This window comes from Mytilus galloprovincialis, chromosome 3, assembly GCF_965363235.1.
Source record: "Mytilus galloprovincialis chromosome 3, xbMytGall1.hap1.1, whole genome shotgun sequence".
NCBI lineage: Eukaryota > Metazoa > Mollusca > Bivalvia > Mytilida > Mytilidae > Mytilus > Mytilus galloprovincialis.
The window spans coordinates 20145698-20167131 of NC_134840.1; the positions used below are offsets into that span (position 1 = coordinate 20145698).

The 21434-nt window shown below is 30.7% G+C and overlaps 1 protein-coding gene across 1 annotated transcript in view; it reads right to left on the minus strand.

Annotated features, from left to right (window-relative positions):
* The window catches only part of LOC143067374 (gamma-tubulin complex component 3 homolog), a 57379-nt gene that overhangs the window by 30674 nt on the left and 5271 nt on the right, over positions 1-21434 (minus strand). The window contains exons 2-19 of the mRNA XM_076240586.1: positions 20942-20987; positions 19685-19746; positions 19486-19553; positions 18774-18860; positions 16812-17035; positions 16302-16381; positions 15649-15726; positions 14300-14418; positions 13453-13578; positions 12530-12598; positions 11999-12128; positions 8207-8301; positions 6172-6243; positions 5765-5875; positions 4993-5095; positions 1291-1418; positions 717-781; positions 4-139 (exon numbers count right to left, since the gene is read on the minus strand). Of these exons, the coding sequence (XP_076096701.1) occupies positions 4-139; positions 717-781; positions 1291-1418; positions 4993-5095; positions 5765-5875; positions 6172-6243; positions 8207-8301; positions 11999-12128; positions 12530-12598; positions 13453-13578; positions 14300-14418; positions 15649-15726; positions 16302-16381; positions 16812-17035; positions 18774-18860; positions 19486-19553; positions 19685-19746; positions 20942-20987 (1799 nt within the window). The remainder of the gene's footprint in view (positions 1-3; positions 140-716; positions 782-1290; positions 1419-4992; positions 5096-5764; positions 5876-6171; positions 6244-8206; positions 8302-11998; positions 12129-12529; positions 12599-13452; positions 13579-14299; positions 14419-15648; positions 15727-16301; positions 16382-16811; positions 17036-18773; positions 18861-19485; positions 19554-19684; positions 19747-20941; positions 20988-21434) is intronic.

A 21434-nucleotide genomic window follows, 5' to 3' on the forward strand; every position in this document is an offset into this window, starting at 1 on the left:
AACCTCCAACAAGCGGACATCCAGTCTCTTCAGAATATCAGAATCATCAAACTGAGCATTTGTGGCTCTGATTGCTGTCTCTAGTATTCCTGTTAAGTTGTGTAGATATAAGTTACCTGCTGGCTTAGCTAAATCTTCTCTGAAAACACAATATCACATGAAAGATGAATGCTTCAAACACAAAACTTAATGTAACATAATAAACTGTCAGGGTTATTTCCAGAAATGGACTGGTTAATCAAAAAACATTAATTAGGCAAAACAAAATTGTTCCAAGTAACCAAAACAATCATCTCATTTCAATTCCATTCAATGTATTTTGTCAAAAATCTGGATTGTAAACATAAATACATCAGTATGTATCAGAAATATGAAGTGGTTTCAGATATGAAACATATAAATAGGTACCAGGCCACAGAGACCCCTTTAAAAGGATGAATAAGTTTCCAAAGAGTAATAAATAATGGAAATACATTTATAAAGATCAACTTCCAATCCATTTTTATCATTTAAATTATATAATGCTTGTTCAAATAAAGAATTGTGAAAAAAATATTTGGATAACCCTTACTTCTTTCAGGATAATAACAGGAAATGCAACATATTTTTCTTGACATTGATCTTTGGGAACTTCAAGCTATCTTTGAATTTTAACTTTAAATATTTGATGTTTTTTTCTACGATAATCAGTTATGCTCTATACTTCAAAAACTTACTCTAATAAATCCATCAAATGTCTTATGAAGTCACCTTGGCCAAGAAGAAGGTATCTTCTCATTGCCTAGTTGAAATAGAGAAAAAACCCATTACATGTATAAAGATGTAAATCTTTAAACTACAAAATTTACGCAATGACATTGTAAAAATAATTCAATTTTACTTATAAAAACAAATTAAAAATGACTGTAACAAGTCATAAAATTTGAAGAAAAAACAATTCTGTTTTGTTTTTAAATCTGACATATAATTGGTTAAAACAAGACCAATTACAGGTCTTGAATCTGCATCACTGCATGCCATTGATTAAAGTAAGATGTATTCTAAAGCTTACCTGATCATTCCCTTTCACTGATGCCAAGAAAACTTGAACAACGAGTGTTGTAAAGTTTCAAAATATTGGCAAACAGAAAGTGGATACATGGCATTTGCAAAAATTGCTTACTCGCTACAACTCAACATTATAAAGCTGCAGATAACAAAACACTTTGTGAATACATTATATATAGGTTTTTCACCAGATAATACAGAATCATAATATGCTAACCAACATCATACAAGCTCTGACCTTACCTTCAAATGATCCAAGAATTTATATTTCTCATGTAAAACATCTAGAAGATGAAGACTAGTATCTTTGTAAGCCTCATCAATTATATTCTGGAATTCTGTGGTTGTATCTTGCATGAACATAACATAGGCTATAAACATAAATATTTATATTGTAATAATCATTATTCTCTCAAACAGGTTCTGAAGCTGTAAGTCATTACCTCATTCACCACTATACTGTAGTCATTTCTTATTGCTCAAACTATGCTTGTGGTTCTTCAACATTTAATAACATTTAATAACTTTTTTCAGGCTAAAATCAATTATCATTTCACTGTTGGGTGAGCTATATAGTTAGTTTAAACATATTTATTTATACTGGATTGGGAAACAAGTTATATTAATCCCTTTCCATTTTGTGGGTGCCAGTTCTGCCTTATAGCAGCATTAGCCTACTCTTTTTTCAAAATCTACAAGGGTGTCTTTTACATGCAAGAGAGATCTCTTAACACAAATTAGCCATTTATTGTCCCCTTCCAACGGACTATCTTTGTTTCTCAAATTTTTTCCTCGGAACAGGGGTGGAACCACGAACCTTTGTGTTAGTAGTCTGATGCAATAACCACTACACTATGGCTCTCCTCATATATAGTTTAACTGGAAAATTAACCACTACAATCAAGCAAAATATGTTTATTATTTTTTTCTCTCTTTTTCTGACATACAAATTTTGCTGAGAGTACATTCAAATAAACTAAGTGAACAACCAAATACTCCAAATAATTCAAATCCAAATTAATCAAAGCCTTAAAGGCTGTAAAAGCATTGCTGCCATGTTAATGTTTGGGGACTTTTATTTTTCATCCACATATATACAAGAATTAAACCTGACATGAGTGTTGTCTAGTTAAAAGTAAGAAGGTTTTAACTTTATATAAATAAAAGACTTTAGCAGAAAGTCATTTTTAATATGTTTTATATTTCACAAGGAGACAACACGTTTACCAGGCTAAAGTTGGGGTCAAATATACATGTGCTGAAACATATAACTCAAAAAGAAATCATCATGGACTATCCCCTGGTAGTGTTTGTAACTTCCTTGGCAATAATTTCCTTTATTGATTTAATTTTAACAATTTTCATTAATAATTTATATTTAACCATTAACACAAATGATTAAGTTAAAACATTTCAACTTTCCAGACGCAAATGTTAAAAAACGGGAAAGAAATAAAATATCTTACAAGACATAAACATGTAAAGAATAAATGTATATTTCAGCTTAATAAAAATATTTTCATAATGTTACTTTGTCATCATTTTTAAAACTAAGTACCAAACATTATTGCTCAGTTGATATGTGTCCTTCTGATGCAGTACGAGCACAGGCACTTGTTTCTATCCATAGGAAGTTCGATTATCCATATAAATAGTTTTATATGGATAGTCGACCTTCCTATGGATAGAAACAAGTGCATGTGGGTACGAGATAACTAAAATTCTCATGCAATCCCGAAAAGGGGGGTCATCACAGACAAACATGACATTAAATCGTTATCACTGAACTAGTATATATATTGTATAGGGGCCAGCTGAAGGACGCCTCCGGGTGCGGGAATTTTTCGCTGCATTGAAGACCTGTTGGTGACCTTAATTCTGCTGTTGTATGTTTTTCTATGGTTGGGTTGTTGTCTCTTTGACAAATTCCCCATTTCCATTCTCAATTTTATTATACGAACAAGAACAAACAGCTCTACGTTGCTTTGATATTTATCAATTTTCAGGAAACATTGCGAAAAATGATCTTCAATATTTCGAAAACATGTGAAATAAAATTGCTAACACGGTGGACCGTCGAGTGTCAACAAACGTAGTATACTTGTTCACTGAAAAGACGAGGATAATGGTTTCATCTGACATTTGTTATGCAAACCCAGTTTTGATCATGATATTTAAAAAGACGTACTTTTTTTCAATCTATGTATTAATAAACTAGAAAATTCCAAATTGTAAATATCTCTTCATCTGGACCGACTTGGCATCTACTACGTTTGGACGGGTCCATTTCATTAGTAAGGTGATCGATAAATATTACGGAGTTTTGACAGAAAAAGAAAACGAACTTATTGTTATGTGTTTTCAACAAGGGTTTCGTTCCGCTAAATTATTTGCGCAAATAAAGTTTGTCTATTTTTAGATTACAGGTAATAATTTGACACTACGCATTAACCTGTGTAGTGATTTTGATTTTACGATAAATGTATGAATGAACGATAATTTTATGAATGAACAAGAGCACCTGACCTCTTAAAGAAACACAAATTAAACATAAACCAGATGCTCCGCAGGGCATAGCTTTATACGACCGCAGAGGTTGAATCCTGAACGGTTGGGGCAAGTATGGACACAACATTCAAGCTGGATTCAGCTCTAAATTTGGATTGTGATTAAATAGTTGACACAGCATAGGTTTCTGACACAGAATGAATGTGTTCTAATGAACTTAAAATTTTTGTTTTCTCTTAGAGCAATTCACTATGCTGTTGAATATTAATCCTCTTAAAAAATGTTTGAAGAAGTTTTCTTTTTTATTTATGAAATTTCAAATGAGAAAAATTGAACCCAATTTTTTTAATCACATCCCCCTTTCCCTTATTCCAAAACTAATCTCAATTAAAATTTCTAATGGAGTTTGCAACAATAACTACTCATTTAAATACATCATAAAATATTAAGATGTAAAAAAACTGCTTGTTATCACTGAATGGGAAAGATTATTTTAATTTATCAGTTGGTAGTAAAAAGTGAATATACATTGTATATTGTATATAACAAAGATTTAAGTTGATTCTGGACAAAGAAAGATAACTCCAATTAAAAAAAAATCTTGCTATTGCACAATATTTTGCAATTAGATATTTCTTGCTTACTATTCTGGACAAAGAAAGATAACCCTAATTAAAAAAAAAATTGCTATTTCACAATATTATGCAATTAGATATTTCTTGCCATTTCGCAATACTGTGCAATTGAAAAGACTTGCTATTGCACAATACTTAATATAATAATTTTAGATCCTGATTTGGACCAACTTGAAAACTGGGCCAATAATCAAGAATCTAAGTACATTTTTAGATTCAGCATATCAAAGAACCTAACTGATTCATTTTTTGTCAAAATCAAACTAAGTTTAATTTTGGACCCTTTGGACCTTAATGTAGACCAATTTGAAAACGGGACCAAAAGTTAATCTACATACACAGTCATGACAGTTAGATTCGGCATATCAAAGAACCCCAATTATTCAATTTTGATGAAATCAAACAAAGTTTAATTTTGGACCCTTTGGGCCCCTTATTATGTTGGGACCAAAACTCCCAAAATCGGCGGAAAACGGAATCGCATTTATAAAAATGTACTTTTTTTCACTCGGACTTCTATGTTATTTGATAGTCAAACGGTTGACCCTTTAAATACAAAAATACATCTACAAGAACATATTCTGAAATTTCTTAAATCCACTAACTTTTTTTTAAAGTTTCAAGCTATGTATTGCATTAGAAAACATACATAGGTGTTAAAGAATGACTGACCAGGAGCCTGTTTAACAAAATACTATGGCTTGATCTGGGCGGAGTCTCCGATCTGGGTCACAAAGATGGCCATACGCGACGGCATAAAAGCAATTGCGTTAAAAATCATGTCACATATGCAGAACCATACCATTATTTCTGTCTATTTCAATACTTTTTTCTCTTCCTTTTATAGGAGCTGTGTCTTTACATACTTGGCGTAGATAATTTATTGATTTTCCAGTAAGCAGGATCTGATTGAAAGAAAGAAAGAATTACATTTCAAATATCATTTAATTTACAAAAAAACACTTGTAAATACATAATAGTTTATGTTCTAATTCATAACTATTGAAGTTTTGTTTTCTTTGAACATTAATGACGTTGAAGATAGCTTGACAGTTGTATTTTGGGTACTCTTATAGTTCAATAACAAACAGTAATGTGATAACTAGATAACCCATATCTGAAGCTTGATCTCTGTTTTTATGGTAATAAGCATTGTAAATAAATTTCATAACATTTGGTTGAGGCAAAGTAAATTTAGAATGTGGAAACTACAAATTTGCCATTTTTTTCATTTGTAAAGGGACATAACTCAAGTACTGAGAAAAAGTTAAAAATTTCAGAAAGTGTAAACAAGCTATGCATTATTGAAAAACTAGATGAAACCTAACTGTTGTTATGTTTATCAAGAGGATGTGATTTTTAGTTTTTTTGAGAAAATGCAACAGAAATGTATTACATACAATAGAACAGAGGTAAACTTATATTCCCTTTCTTCTGATTGATTGATGATTGATGTTTTTTAAACACCTCTTTCAACACCATTGTGATAATTCTTAGCAGTCAGTTTTTATTTGTGTAGGAACGTGGAGTTCTCCCTTCTTTTGAAGTTAGTATAAAATTCATAGTGTTCATACCCTCCTGGCTTGATCTGTAGTTACATAGTTAGGAATCATAGATTTCCTCAGACTGTACTTATCATGCCATAGTCTGTCATTCTTCACGGTAGGGTCAGAGGCTACAAAGAACTGGAAAAAAAGTATTACATTCATCAATATACAAGTCAAAGTTTTGTACCTTGTAAGCATTCAAAATATTAAGATAATTTTGATCAGCTCGGAGACAAGCTGGCTAAAACATTTTGGTCTACAAATATAATAGTATAGATGTTACAATAAAATCAACATGATGAAAACATTTGTTTTTAACAGCACTCTTTGAAACATGAGAAAGATGTGTTTTGAAACTATAAATTACACAAATTCATAGGGTTGATACATGTATATATAGATATGTGTATTTTTACAGTTGATAATTAATTTACCTCATCATGAGTATCTTCTAATTCACCATCATATATCCACCTTACAAGTGTACAGTAAATTGGCTGGGCAACCTACAAATAAAAACATATCATGAGTATCTTCTTATTACCATCATATATCCACCTCACAAGTGTACAGTAAATTGGCTGGGCAACCTACAAATAAAAACATATCATGAGTATCTTCTAATTCGCCATCATATATCCACCTCACAAGTGTACAGTAAATTGGCTGGGCAACCTACAAATAAAAACATATCATGAGTATCTTCTAATTACCATCATATATCCACCTCACAAGTGTACAGTAAATTGGCTGGGCAACCTACAAATATAATTATCAGATAATATTTATACATTACTTAACCATTACTATAGTAGGTGGGGCATGAAAGTACTAAGGGACACACTGGGGGATGAGGGATAAAATAATTAACAATAAATCACCTGATGCTCTGCAGGGTGCAGCTTTATACAACCGCAGAGGTCAAACCCTGAACAGTTAAGGCAAGTATGGACACAACATTCAAGCTTGTTAAAGCTCTGAATTTGGATTGTGATCAAATTTGTGACATAATATCGGTTTCTGACACAAAACAAATGTCCAGATCTAACAAAGCTATTGCGCAATATTGTGCAATTAAAGATTTCTTTTCAAACATTTAAAAAATTTGAAAACTACTACACCCCCACCCCCCTTTTTTTTACAATTAGTCCAAAACCTGACATTTCTTAATATATATTTAATTTACAAGTTATTTACAAGTAGTGTAAGGGAGGTTATACCCAACATTGTATGTAAAATGTTTTTGAATTACCTCCCCTTTCACTGTCTTAATTGTCCAATGACCAGGAAAAAAACATTTTTTCCCTTTTTTTCCCAAAAATTCTTAAATCATTTAGAGCCACAACCCCCCCCCCCCCCCCCTAAGTTATTACTAACCATCCCTTCATGGTATGGGAACTTGTGGTATAATTTCAGAGAGATTCATACACTTAAACACAAGTTATTGTTTGAAAACTACAAAAATGCTTATTTTGAGCCCCCATTTTTGGCCCCTAATTCCTAAACTATTGAGACCATAACCTCCAAAACCAATCCCAACCTTCCTTTAGTGGTATTGAACATTCTGGTAAAAAGTTAAAGAGATCCATTTACTAAAACTAAAGTTACTGTTCGGACACTAAATTTGTCTTCGGACGACGACCACGCAGACAACATGATACCATTATACGACGCAAAAAAAATTTGCGGCCATATAAAAAATGAAGAATACAGCATGGAGATGAAAATTATGATGTCAATATAATGTCCAGAACCAAATCAAATGCATATCAAGGATGAAAAAACGTTAGTGTGACATAACTATAAACCCTGCAGAGTACTAGACCAACAGGATGTGGATAATTTTTAACGTGCTAGAAGTCCACAGAAAAACATGGCACACTTAACAGACACATTATTAGGATTGTTAGTCAACCACTTTTTGCTCTTACTCTTCTTACATGCTGACTGGGTGTTTTTTTTATCAAATATCAATGCAGCCAATTTAGAGATCACAAATTTTTAAAGGAAATCAATGGAAGGTCATCATAATATAAATAATAGAACATAAAAAGTAAGACGACAAACAGTCTTTTAAAGTGTTTACAAGCAAAATAATGATTTCCTGATATGTAAATAAGATCTGCAGACTTTTATTCTTTAAATATTAACCAATGTTTTCCAAGTTGTGTGACATGTGCAAGATATAATCTATTATGAAAATATATAGGGTTCCATTCAAAACAAGATGATGTAAAATAAAACAGACTCCTTGTGTTCTGATCTTTAAAGATATTTACTTCAAGTATTTCAGGGAAAAGAAGAACAGAAATCTCAATTTAGAATAATAAGAATGCAATTATAGTTTTGGTAACAACGACGAAAGAAACTAATGAATATGTAAAATTGGGTAAAATAACATTATCACTGTACACAAGCTATTCAAAAATATATACCAACATCAAAAGACAAAAGAAATTTGACACTTACCATGGTTAGAATATGTTTAATGAGTGATGCAATAAATGGATCTCCATGTAACATATAGGAATAAACTGAAGATGACAAAGCTCCACCTTTTTTACCTGAAAAAAACATCCATGAAATTGTACCATAAATCAAATGGCTAACCATCAACCGCAAGATTTTGAAAAATATAACTTATGTCAATATTTTCAGAGCGGTTTCATAAAACATATATGGGTTCCAGGGAAATCACTTTGAAATCTCAAATATGAATGGGTACCAAGTATAGAAAATGTAAGTATAATTCTAACTTAACCTCTATAAGTTGTAATCATATTTTGAAAGTGTCATCCCTAGTACCATGTGTATTTAATAGGAGTTTTAAGGTTCCTTTTTTAAGTTTGAAAAGTTAAAATACTGACCACATGTCGTAACAGCAAGATACTGTAGTGAACAAAAACTTACAAGCAATTACAGTGACTTGACTGTTAGTGTTGCTCTCCACCAATTTCAACTCATTCAAAATTTTGACTAAATTGCAATTTGTTTTATAAAATCAAATTGTTCAACTGGTCAGAATATTGAAAAAATTATTTTGTCAAAATGTGGAAATGCAAGGTGATAAAATAAAACATACTTACAATCCTATTAGACTTTAACTCCACTTTAATGATGTTGTGACATAATAAGTTTATCAGTTTGTATAGCTAGGTATATTATAGTCATTTCCATGCTGAAGGAACTGTTATTATTTTGAATTGCTATAAACATATCCAAACTAAGCTTTCATATAGTTTTTCTTTCTAAAAGTATTCTATATTCCTAAAAATCAGATATCATTTGAAATAAAACATCATATATTCAGTAAAATATGTGTGAAATAATAATATGCTATTGATAAGTTTCCATGGGGAGATAACCTAAAATATTATTCTTTTGATTAAAGATTTTTTGAAAGAAAAATTGATTATCTCCCCATGGAAACTTCCTACCAACATATTGCGATTTAACACATATTTTACTGAATATGAAATGTTTTAATTCACATAATGTCTGATTCTTATGAATATAGAATACTTTTAGAAAGAAAAACTATACGAAAGCTTAGTTTGGACATTTTTATAGCAATTCAAAATAATAACAGTTCCTTCAGCATGAAAATGACTATAATATACCTATACAAACTGATAGACCAATTTTGTCTTAACATCATCAAAGTGGAGGTAAAGTCTTTAAGGATTGTAAGTATGTTTTATTTTACAGTGAGTTGACTATAGGTGTTACTGTAAAACTTTACCTATAGCTCAACCTGTTTTTAAAATTGACAACACAATAGGGACATTTAAATTGACCAGTTGGTATTGTTAGATTTAAATCTACCTTGATGCTACCTGTAAAGATTTTTATTCACCTAACCCAAAGTTTCAGCATGCTTTTTTCCAGAACTTTTTCTTACCTAGGATTATTCTATTAAAAAATTGATAGGGAAGAAAATAGTTTTGGTTTTCATTGTTTTAAATCCCTGGTATATATGATTTATCTATTTTTTACCTAAAATTCTAAATCAGCAAATGTATTACTATGTTTGAAAATTTAAACTGTTTTACATACTAAATGCTTCTTTAAAATTCTAACCCTTATATATAGTATTGTCCAGCTGCCAGTGAAACAAGAAATAGCTGTTTAGGTGTTTACAGTTTAAATTTTCAGAGGGATATGTTGTTCATTTCTTCACATGACCCTTCAAGATTCTCATTTTGGATTATTATTTGCAATGTTTGAAATCTTTTGGTGTCATTGTGCTTCCAATATTGGATTTTTTTTATTTGAATTCACTTCTTAGATTTTTTATAGCAATTTTGCTTCTTAAAATGTGATGTGTTTTTTTCAAGATTTTATTGTCATGAAGGACATCAATGAGGAAATAATTCATTCAAACTGTTTTGTGGGGCTTACATATGATGTTGTACATGTAAAATTCGAAAATAATTTTGGAGTATACCTTGCTGTGTTTTTTCTTTGAAATCTATTATAATATTAGTGGGACTTTTGTGCATAAAATGCTGTGTTCACTCAAGGAAATTCAAATTTTCATACGATGGGATTTAGTTATGTTAAAGATTAAAAAATTTCAAAACTGGAATTCAAGTAGGAGATATACTGTGAGTTCATCCAACATGTTTCTGTGGCTTTAAATGTGATTTTAAAATCATTCATTATTAATTTTGGGATCTATTACAAACTTAAGATGATTTACCATTTAAATGGGATCTTGGAAATGAAATAAAATGTTGAATTAATGCAGTGGATATAGTCTAATCTAGTGATAAAGTGAAAAATGAAAGTAAAATATTCTAAAATATTCCTAACGTGAGGAAATGTTTTAAGTGAATGTGAAATTGGAAATAGTCATTATAAAATTCTGGATCAAATATGGTTTGATTTGGAAATTTATCAAAGGATATTAAATGAAATGTTTACTGTGGATATAGTAAAATCAAGTGATATATAGTAAAAATATAAATAAAATATTACAAAATATTTGTAAAGTGAGGATAACTATTTGGAATATAGTAATGGAAATGATAAAAAAAAAAATACAAGATTCTGAATTATGTATAGATTCTGCAACTGTTAAATTAGGATGTATATCATGGGAAGTTAATCAGAATTTATACTATGGATTTAGAAAAAAATTTAGTGAAGTAGTGAAAAATGAATAAAATTGGGAATTATTTAAAATCTTTGAAATTCTGGATGAGATGTCAAATATTAGTGTAAAAAAATAAATGAAATTGTTTATTCAAATATGATTTTGATGTTTCATAAAGTGAGTGAAATATTACGACTGGATTATTTAGGGTATAAACACTACTAGTAGTGGCTATGCAAACATTAAGATGAAATGTAGTGCATTTTAGGCCATGCAATTTTAAATAAACTGCAAGAAAATAACATATGATATAGTCATTCATGTTTGGCTTGATCACTCCTAATATTTTGAATGACAGTAAAATAAAAATCTCTCAATAGAATAATCCTAGGTAAGAAAAAGTTCAGGAAAAAAGCATGCTGAAACTTTGGGTTAGGTGAATAAAAATTTTTACAGGTAGCATCAAGGTAGATTTAAATCTAACAATACCAACTGGTCAATTTAAATGTCCCTATTATGTTGTCAATTTTAAAAACAGGTTGAGCTATAGGTAAAGTTTTACAGTAACACCCATAGTCAACTCACTGTATCACCTTGCACTTTCATGACTTGGCTGTGGTTTTCTACAGCAGTTTGTTCAAATTTTTGACCAGTTGAACAATTTGATTTTATAAAACAAATTGCAATTTGGTCAGAATTTTGAATAAGTTGCGATTGGTGGAGAGCAACACTTACAGTCAAGTCACTGTAAGAGAGAAAATTGTAAAAAATGTTGAAGGGAAATTTTTGGATAATCATAGGTATATAAAACAACAACTGGAAAATATTGTGAAGATCATCAGAATGATAGATGAATTATACAAAGATAGAGACATCAATCACTTTTACAGGTATTATACTTCATTTAATGGTTTAGTCACACTAATCTTGTTTAAACTGAATGATTACTTTAAGGTTTGATTTTTTCAAACCTTCAATTCAGGTTTAATACTTGAAGGTGAATTCATACAGATTTGCATGTCAAAATATGGTGTTAGTATTTGTTTTTCATGGAATGTTGAAAACTACTTCATTTTTCTCTTCAATAACTTATTTTGTATTATCAACTATAAATAAATACCACCACACTACTAGTATGACAGAAAGTAATATTTCTATTTTACCTTTGCAACCATCCACCACGGTTGCTAGTGTTTTAAGTCGGTGTAAAGGATCAAATGTCCAGACAAACAGCTGGCGTAATGAGAGACCAGTGAAACCAAGACCTATTCCTTGGTCCAATTCTTGGTGTAGCTATAAAACATAATGCAGTAATTATAAGTAGAGATCCAACTATAATTTTGTGATCAATAACTTTTGTTTACAAATAATTAGAAAACCTTAAATCATTGCTTGAAAAGATAAAGCAGAGGAGCAAATAATTGTTTATCTATTATGTTTATAATGTATTCATAGTTTAATTTCCCCTAATCTATCAAAATTCTCAACCAAAGGAACAAACTGACAAACCCAACGTTTAAATAAAATGATTTCATTTTGCTTAACTTATTTATCATTAATATAACTTAGTAAAATAGTAGATAGACTTCCATATAGTTTGGTACTCAGCTGTGTATCTTGGTGTATTTTATATTCCAAACCTTGAGCCCTTTGAATGTAATCCATTTCAGGTTGTATCTCTTAAGAGTACCTACCTGGGATTCTAATACAGCTATCAATCTGTAGTATTCTGTAAGTTCTTGATGTAATGATGCACAAAAACTCTATAAATGTAAAATACACAAGGTCTTACTAAATGCATCACATAAAATTAACATTTTCAATGATCCATGTAAAATAAACCCAGGGCAGATTATCTAGGTCAGTTAGACATGTATCTCTTCCAATCATTCTATATATCAAATATAGATAGTGATCTACTACTTACAGTAACCTACCGAAAGAATTCATGTTTCTATATTGATTATGTGATCATGGTTAAAACATTTGAGCTTATATTTTTGTTGGTTTTGATATGTAGTTTCAGACAAGACATTTAAACATTGACCTAACAGAATAAATAAAATGCACCTTGCAGAAATGTTTATATGTGTGCCACCAAAGCCACCTTGATTGATGAGTCATCTTTGTAGAGATTTGCAAATTTTTTTTAAATGTTCTGGCCTTCAATGATCTCATAGATTGTTTAATCAGAATTAAAAAATGTCTTTGACAATTATAAATTTATTTCCTAATAAATGACTATCAAAATTTCCTAATAAATGACTATCAAAATCAAACTTTTGAAATCTAGTGGACTACATGTCTATGGGCTTGGTGACAACATGACATAAATGTAATACACATAAAAAGGTATTAACCAATGTACATGTATCTCAATAGTACTAGGGGAGTGCTTAAACTTGCAGTGAGGATCTAGTTTCTGCTCTATGTTATAGGTCTCATTGTAAACTTATGATGAAGAACATAAATTGCTGTATTGCTGTACCGCTTGCTTCTGTTTTTGTAAGTTTGAGTAATGATTTTGTGTCAAGAATTGATACACCATATTCTTTCTTTTCCATTATAAAAATAAATCAAACAGGTTTATATGATAAATCAAAATAGCCAAACCTACCTGTCCAACAAGACCAAATGTTTTATCAACCGTTTTGGTCTCCACATAATTTTTAATCTTTTTAAACAACCAACCACATTCTGCTAGTTTACCCACTAACTGTCTGACAGCTTTTGGAATTCCAGCCTGCAAATATAAAATACTATTATATAAAAAAGTTTAATATTTGATTATTTGTTGGGGCTTAAACCCACTCTTTTGCATTGATGACCACAGCAAATTTCTACTGTGGAGGAACCCAGCTGATTATAGTTTTTTTTTTTTCTTTTTTTTTTTTAGTTTCTCACCATCTTCTACAGTTAGCACAAAATAATAGAAAATGTTTTATCATCATTTTAACAGTAAGAACTATATATATTGACCCAGTAGTTTTGAGAGAAGATTTAAGTTAACAGATAACGTACAACACAAAGTCATCCAAATTATTCACATGTCCATTTGAGTCAAATATACAGGGAAATCTCTTGATTTGACCAATTATGACTCCAACTTATCTTGTGAAACAACTTCCATTCATCCTAAAAATAAATAACCATATTCTTACATACCAGAACAAGAATGTGTTCAAAGTACATGGATGCCCTATCCGCACTATCATTTTCTATGTCCAATGTACCGTGAAAATGTGAAAAAATTTGGCATTAAAATCAGGAAGATCATATCAAAGGGAAAATGCGTTTTAAGTTTCAAGTAGATTGGACTTCAACTTCATCAAAAACTACCTGGACCAAAAACTTTAACCTGAAGCTGCAGACGGAATAACTAATGGAGAAACAAATGGACGAACGCAGATCAGAAAACATAATGCCCATAAATGAGACATAAAAATCAGTATTCAGTTGTTTACCTGTGAATCTATTCTGTATGCATCTTTTGACGGATCAAACTTTATCCATTTTCCATCAATGCCTTGGAAGGTATAAACAATATCTTTGATTAACTCTGATTCTGGCAATTCATAAGAGGCTAAAACAAAGAAAGTTTGACTATTATATAGCTAGATAGTAATTTGTTAATATAAGATAAATCATAAGACACCATTTTCTATACAAATCATACATGATATTGTTATTTATCAGCCAATTATGAGTATCTTGATATCATTAGAGAAATGTCTGATATAGCAATGTACAAGTGATTTTTGTATGGCATCAATATTTCAAGTGTTGCAAAATCTCTGGTGAAGTGTCACAGATTTCAAAATAGTGATAAGGTCTCTTGATGTGTGAACTTGATTGAATAACCCACAAACTGAATAAAGTCCAAAGGGCTTAATCTAAATCCAAACATTTGTCATTCCCAACCCTTGTTATTCCCAACCCCCCTCCTACATTTACTCTAGTAACTATGTGTTTTTTGCAAAACAATATGTCAGCAAAATTTGCATAGTGTTTATATAAGTTACAAAAGTAGATTCTGCAATAGTCTTTTTAGAATCTAAACCAAAGTCAATATTCTAACAAACCAGTCACATTCAAGTATTTGTATAATTTTAAAATTATTTTTTAACTGAACTTAGTTTAAATAAGCTAAATAAATTAGAATTATACATTTTTACATTTCAGATTTAATTCTTCTTCATGACAATAACAAGTTTAATTTTCATCATATATTTTCTGTGTGTAAGAAATCATGAACTATATTTTACAGTGCAGTAATTGATAAAGTAAATACATACTATTATCTCCCCTGTTAATAGGTTTCCCTGATTCTATTTTAGTCGACAGTGCAGTAATTGATTCAGAAAATACATACTATTATCTCCCTTGTTAATAGGTATCCCTGATTCTATTTCAGTAGACAGTGCAGTAATTGATTCAGTAAATACATACTATTATCTACCCTGTTAAAAGGTATCCCTGATTCTATTTCAGTAGACAGTGCAGTAATTGATTCAGAAAATACATACTATTATCTCCCTTGTTAATAGGTATCCCTGATTCTATTTCAGCAGACAGTGCAATAATTGATTCAGAAAATACATACTATTATCTCCCTTGTTAATAGGTATCCCCGATTCTATTTCAGTAGACAGTGCAGTAATTGATTCAGTAACTGCATACTCTTATCTCCCCTGTTCATAGGTATCCCTGATTCTATTTTTTAACAGTACAATAATTGATTCAGAAAATACATATTTTTATCCCGGATTCTATTTCAGCAAACAGTGCAAAAATTGATTCAGTAAATACATACTATTATCTCCCCTGTTAATAGGAATCCCTGATTCTATAACTGTTCTACCACCTCTTGGCATTAAGGATGATTCTGTACCTGAAATAATCATAAACAATATTCTATTGTCTTATAAATTTAATACTTCCTGATATTTTATTTCATTCTTACTCATTCTTTTGATAGGCTCATGAATATCTACTGTCTAGTAACTTTACTTGTATACCTACAGTAGTGACATTTCCACCTCACATTTGTTAAAACACATAATCTTATTTGGAAGAATTTAAAAAAAAAATAATAAACTTGGTTGGTATTGCATTGAAAAGAGCACAAAAACACTGAACTCGGAGGAAAACTCAAAAAGTTTCTAATCAAATGGAAAAATCAAAAGCTAAAACACATCAAACGAATGGACAACAACTGTCATATTATTAACTTTGTACAGGCATTTTCTCAAGTAGAAATTGGTAGATAAAATCTGGTTTTATAGATAGCTAAACCTCTAGCCTGTATGACAGTCGCATAAAATATTCGTGAAATTAAACAAATATGTCCTTTAAACAATCTTAAGTGGTGAATAATAGAACCCTTGTAGTTTGTTTTGAAGTTCATTTCACAAGCTATGTATTTTTCTACAAGCATATTCCTTATACATTATTCTGATACTTTACCTCTGTCAGTCAGTGTGGAAGCTAATCTCATGCCTGTACTTCTACTATTTCTGTCTTGGTCTACATGGGTGAAAGTTGTCCTGTCAAACACAAAAAATATCATTAGCAGGACAATTTATTCTGTTATTTTAATATTTAACAAACATAAAAAAAATAAAATATATTTATTTTTTTCATATCAGACACTTAACTTTTTCATTATATATAACATAAATATTTTGAATATTCATCTTTTCAACGGGCCATAATTGTATAATGATAAGGTGTATCCAATAGAATTGTTAGTAATATACATAAAGGTATAATAATAATAATTTTTCACTCCAGTGGAAGTAAATCAACTGATTTTATGTACAAAAATTTTGACGTGTTTTCTTCATGCATCACTTAGTCTTTGAGAAATGAAAAGTGGGCGTAATAAGCCTCATATCCTTTGATGTGTATAGTGTAATGTATAGTGAAAATTCAAAGTGAAATGACATTAAGAAACAAAAATAATGTAATACATACACAGGTAAAAATGACTGTGGTACAGGTGTAGGATCGTTACTGTTTATGTCACTGCGTATACTACTAATACCACTGCTACCAGAGGAGTATGTCATTGACTGCAGTGAAGTAACATCTCTGCTACCTGGAGTAGGATGCTGCAGGTGACGTAGTGCTGGATTGAACGGTGTTGATGTAGCATGAGAGGGTAGTCCAACTCCAAATACAGAACTTCCCAGTCCACTCTGTTAGAAGTAATATATATAAATATTACAATAACTTCGTTAACATTAAAAGTATGCAAAAATATAATTTGCTATTGTATGGTTTTGGTTTACAGTACTTAAAATTTTGACCTTGAGTAAAAATATTTTCATTCTTTATGTTTGGGATTGTCATTTAACTGTCAGATAAAATACTACCAGAATTAGCACCATGTAAAATTAAGATGCTATACTCCTAGTGACCAATCTACATCAGTCTTCCTTAAAAAAAACTTTTTACTTAATTTGAAACAAGAGTGCAAACACTGAAATGTCTCGCCTTCTTTACTAATCATTGATATTATGTTGATAGTCCTAAGTATAAAGCGTTATTACAACTGTCACATAAACTTAACATTAAACAAGATAGTTAAACAAAGACCAATGAACCATGAAAATGAGGTCAAGGTCAGATGAACCATGCCAGGCAGACATGTACAGCTAACAATGCTTCCATACAACAAATATAGTTGACCTATTACTTAAGCTTATAGTTTAAGAAAAATTGACCAAAACACAAAAACTTAACACTGTCCAATGAACCGTGCAATTGAGGTCATGGTCAAATAAAACCTGCGGGACTGACATATAGATCATAATATATTTCCATACACCAAATATAGTTGACCTTTGGCATATAATATTAGATAAAAAGATCAAAACTTAAAAACTTAACTTTGACCACTGAACCATGAAAATGAGGTCAAGGTCAGATGACATCTGCCCGCTAGACATGTACACCTTACAATCATTCCATACAACAAATATAGTAGACCTATTGCATAAAGTATGAGAAAAACAGACCAAAACACAAAAACTTAACTATAACCACTGAACCATGAAAATGAGGTCAAGGTCAGATGACACCTGCCAGTTGGACATGTACACCTTCCAGTCCTTCCATACACCAAATATACTAGTCCTATTGCTTATAGTATCTGAGATATGGACTTGACCACCAAAACTTAACCTTGTTCACTGATCCATGAAATGAGGTCGAGGTCAAGTGAAAACTGTCTGACGGGCATGAGGACCTTGCAAGGTACGCACATACCAAATATAGTTATCCTATTACTTATAATAAGAGAGAATTCAACGTTACAAAAATTCTGAACTTTTTTTCAAGTGGTCACTGAACCATGAAAATGAGGTCAAGGACATTGGACATGTGACTGACGGAAACTTCGTAACATGAAGCATCTATATACAAAATATGAAGCATCCAGGTCTTCCACCTTCTAAAATATATAGCTTTTAAGAAGTGAGCTTACACCGCCGCCGCCGCCGGATCACTATCCCTATGTCGAGCTTTCTGCAACAAAAGTTGCAGGCTCGACAATAAAATCAGATCCCACAAAATGTCCATATACATGTATAAAGCTTGTAACTCCACTTTAAAAAGATTTGTCAGATATTATCATGACTAAAACAAAATGCTGGTTTTCCATGTAAATTTGAGGATCAATTATTATGAAAAACATTTGTAAACTATTAACAATGCTGACAGAAAAACCAAAAGTTGAGTTAAACCTACCATAGATAAGGAGGTATTAATGTAAAACAAACACAACTTTTATATGAAGTACTGGAAATGTAATACCAACATTGTGCTACAGCTACCATGGTCTCAGTTGAGACCATCATTACAGTATGATACTATCATTTCTGTATTATCTGTATCAATCTATAAAAATAGAACATGTTTCATAGTTAAACTTACCCTGCTGGTTGCATTGTCTGATTTAGGTGCACTGTCAGCTAATGACAGTAATAAATGTAGGATAGACCATCTATTTCTTAACACTCCCTGAAATAGAAGTTGAATATATCAATTTAAAATTTGATTATCAAGGTTTCTTAAAAGGTGAGAACTTATTCACAATTTCTTAAGGAAATAAGAGGAAAGATGAGGATTTATTACAATTATAATTAAAAGAAAATCAAGAATCCAGAATCAATTCTCACTCCTTAACTAATCTAGTAGTACAGCTGGTCATAATAAATGTAAATAAAAAACAAATCAGCTGACTGAGATCAGTGATTACTCAATATCCTCAGACACAACTCATTATTAAATCATAAATTGAACATTTGCTCGGTTCCCTGTTTAAATCAAAGAAGACATAAAGACACTGTTGTATTTATTTGGTTTAATCTTTGACAGTTTTAGTCCTAGATCACTTTAAAAATCATGATTTTTCTTGTCACTTACCATTTTTGGTTACCTTTACTTGAAATTCACAAGTTGTCTCCCTTATACCGATCTTGATAGAGACACACTTTGCTGTGAAATCAGTTGGCAAGCAAGTTTTAGTGATTTTCAAAAATCCTTCAGAACTAAATTAGTCATTTTGTTGGCAAAATTATGGCCGGATTGCTAACATAACCAATTTTTCGTAACAATTTACTTTGAACAAGTTATTCCTTTTTACCTGTGACTGAAGTTTTCTATGAAGATCTGAGAATACAGCAGCATCACTTTCCCTTCCTCTTCTGACCACTAAAATATATAATAAACCCGATACAGATTATAAACTGAACAATCTCTACTGTTAAAGATTTTATTGATATTTGAAAGAAACGTAAATTTGCCATTCCAATAATGCTAATACAATTACAAGTTATACTTACATCTCCTTTTAATTCTTTCTGCAACCTGTATTTCATCATTTTCAACTAATGGATCAACTTTACTGAAATTATAAGTTAAAACAAATAAACTTTATTAATTGCAAATAATGATATTAAATAAATTCAATACAATACTCATGTATTCTTTGATATCTATAAAATAACCTCAGGCTCTGAAGAGCTTGTGTTGCTCACTTAGGTCTATGAGCATCTTCAACAATGGAACTTCTCCAACATTGTGGACTAAATCGAAGTCATGACAAAAATCTTGTATTGCTTGTAGTTTTTTTCTTTACAGTTCTCTATATTCTTTAGTTTCTGTCCAAAACTCAAAAAATGTTACAAAAATTATCAATTAAGAAAATCAGTGAATCACTCCTATAAAGAGTAACCAACAATTTCAAAATTTTACTTATTTAAAGAACTTGTCTTATACCATCTTTCATGGTTTTCAAGATAGTAGTCAAAGCCATAAAATATTTGTAAAAATCATCATTACAGGGCAAGTTTAGAGTCTTCTGACAATTTCAACCACAAGGATTTATTTGTAGGTCTTATCTTGTTAATCAATATTGGTAAAGAAAGTTTCTTTCTATAAATAGTTTTGTAGATCTTATTAGGTAAACAGGAAAAATAAATGGTAGAATTAGTCATTAAAGGGCCATAACTCCTATTGAAAGCCATCCGACAGTTTTGAAGTAAATAGAGAATATATTAACTGCATCTTTAAATTTTTGTCCCCAACTGATTTTCTCATTTCAGTGGCTATCAAGATAAATGACCAAACTTACATTTTATCCCTACTTTCCTTTTTTATAGCCCTGTCAACCATGAACTAATGATGTTTGTGGGCAAGTTTGGTTAAATTTTGGAAGTGCACTTTCAGAGATGTATGTAATAGTTAACAATGATGACATACACCAAGTGATTAGAAAAGCCAGGTGAGCTAAAAGTATGAACTAATAAACATTTATATCATAACTTGTTGGTCATGTTGGTAGTGTATTATTGTGATAACCAAATTTCTTTTTCTAGAGTGGTTGTGAATCATAATACAAAACTACCAAATGTGATATTTTCCCAGTTTATTAATTAAATAAATATTGTACTCTGACAGATCTGCGCACACAACACATGTTTGTATTAACCTTCATTAGGTACACACATGAGTGAAGTTGAGATTAAAATAAAATATTGGGTATCTAAATACATTAAATGAATGAACTATCAGAACTGGTTGGATTGCATGTATCTTACCTTCCAACTATCCTTAATGCATGCTGAAGAACTGGTAAAATAACATCTACAAAAATAGACAAATACATCATTACCTACGTATTCTAAAGCAAGAAGTAGACTGAATAATACAGAAGTTCCATATTTAACTATGTACATGTGTATACACAAACTGTACAGTAAGCAAAAAAAAATAAACAAGCCTTTATTCATTTCAAATGCTTGATAACATAATAAAAATGAATATTCCTATACATTGTAATCCATACTATATGTGCAAGTTAATAATCAATCAGTTCAGAATATTTCTCAAAAGAAAAGTCAAGAATGTACATGCAAGTACAATAATGTCAACTGTTTGCAAATGGTGATTGTTTGACCCCTGACTTCTTGTTAAATATAAGCCGACTTGGTTTAATTGTCTATCAAAGATAAAAATTAATTCATTTTTACTTTTAAGTATACTTTAAATACCATTTTTTTTTACATCCCAAAAATTACTGTTTATTGTCCA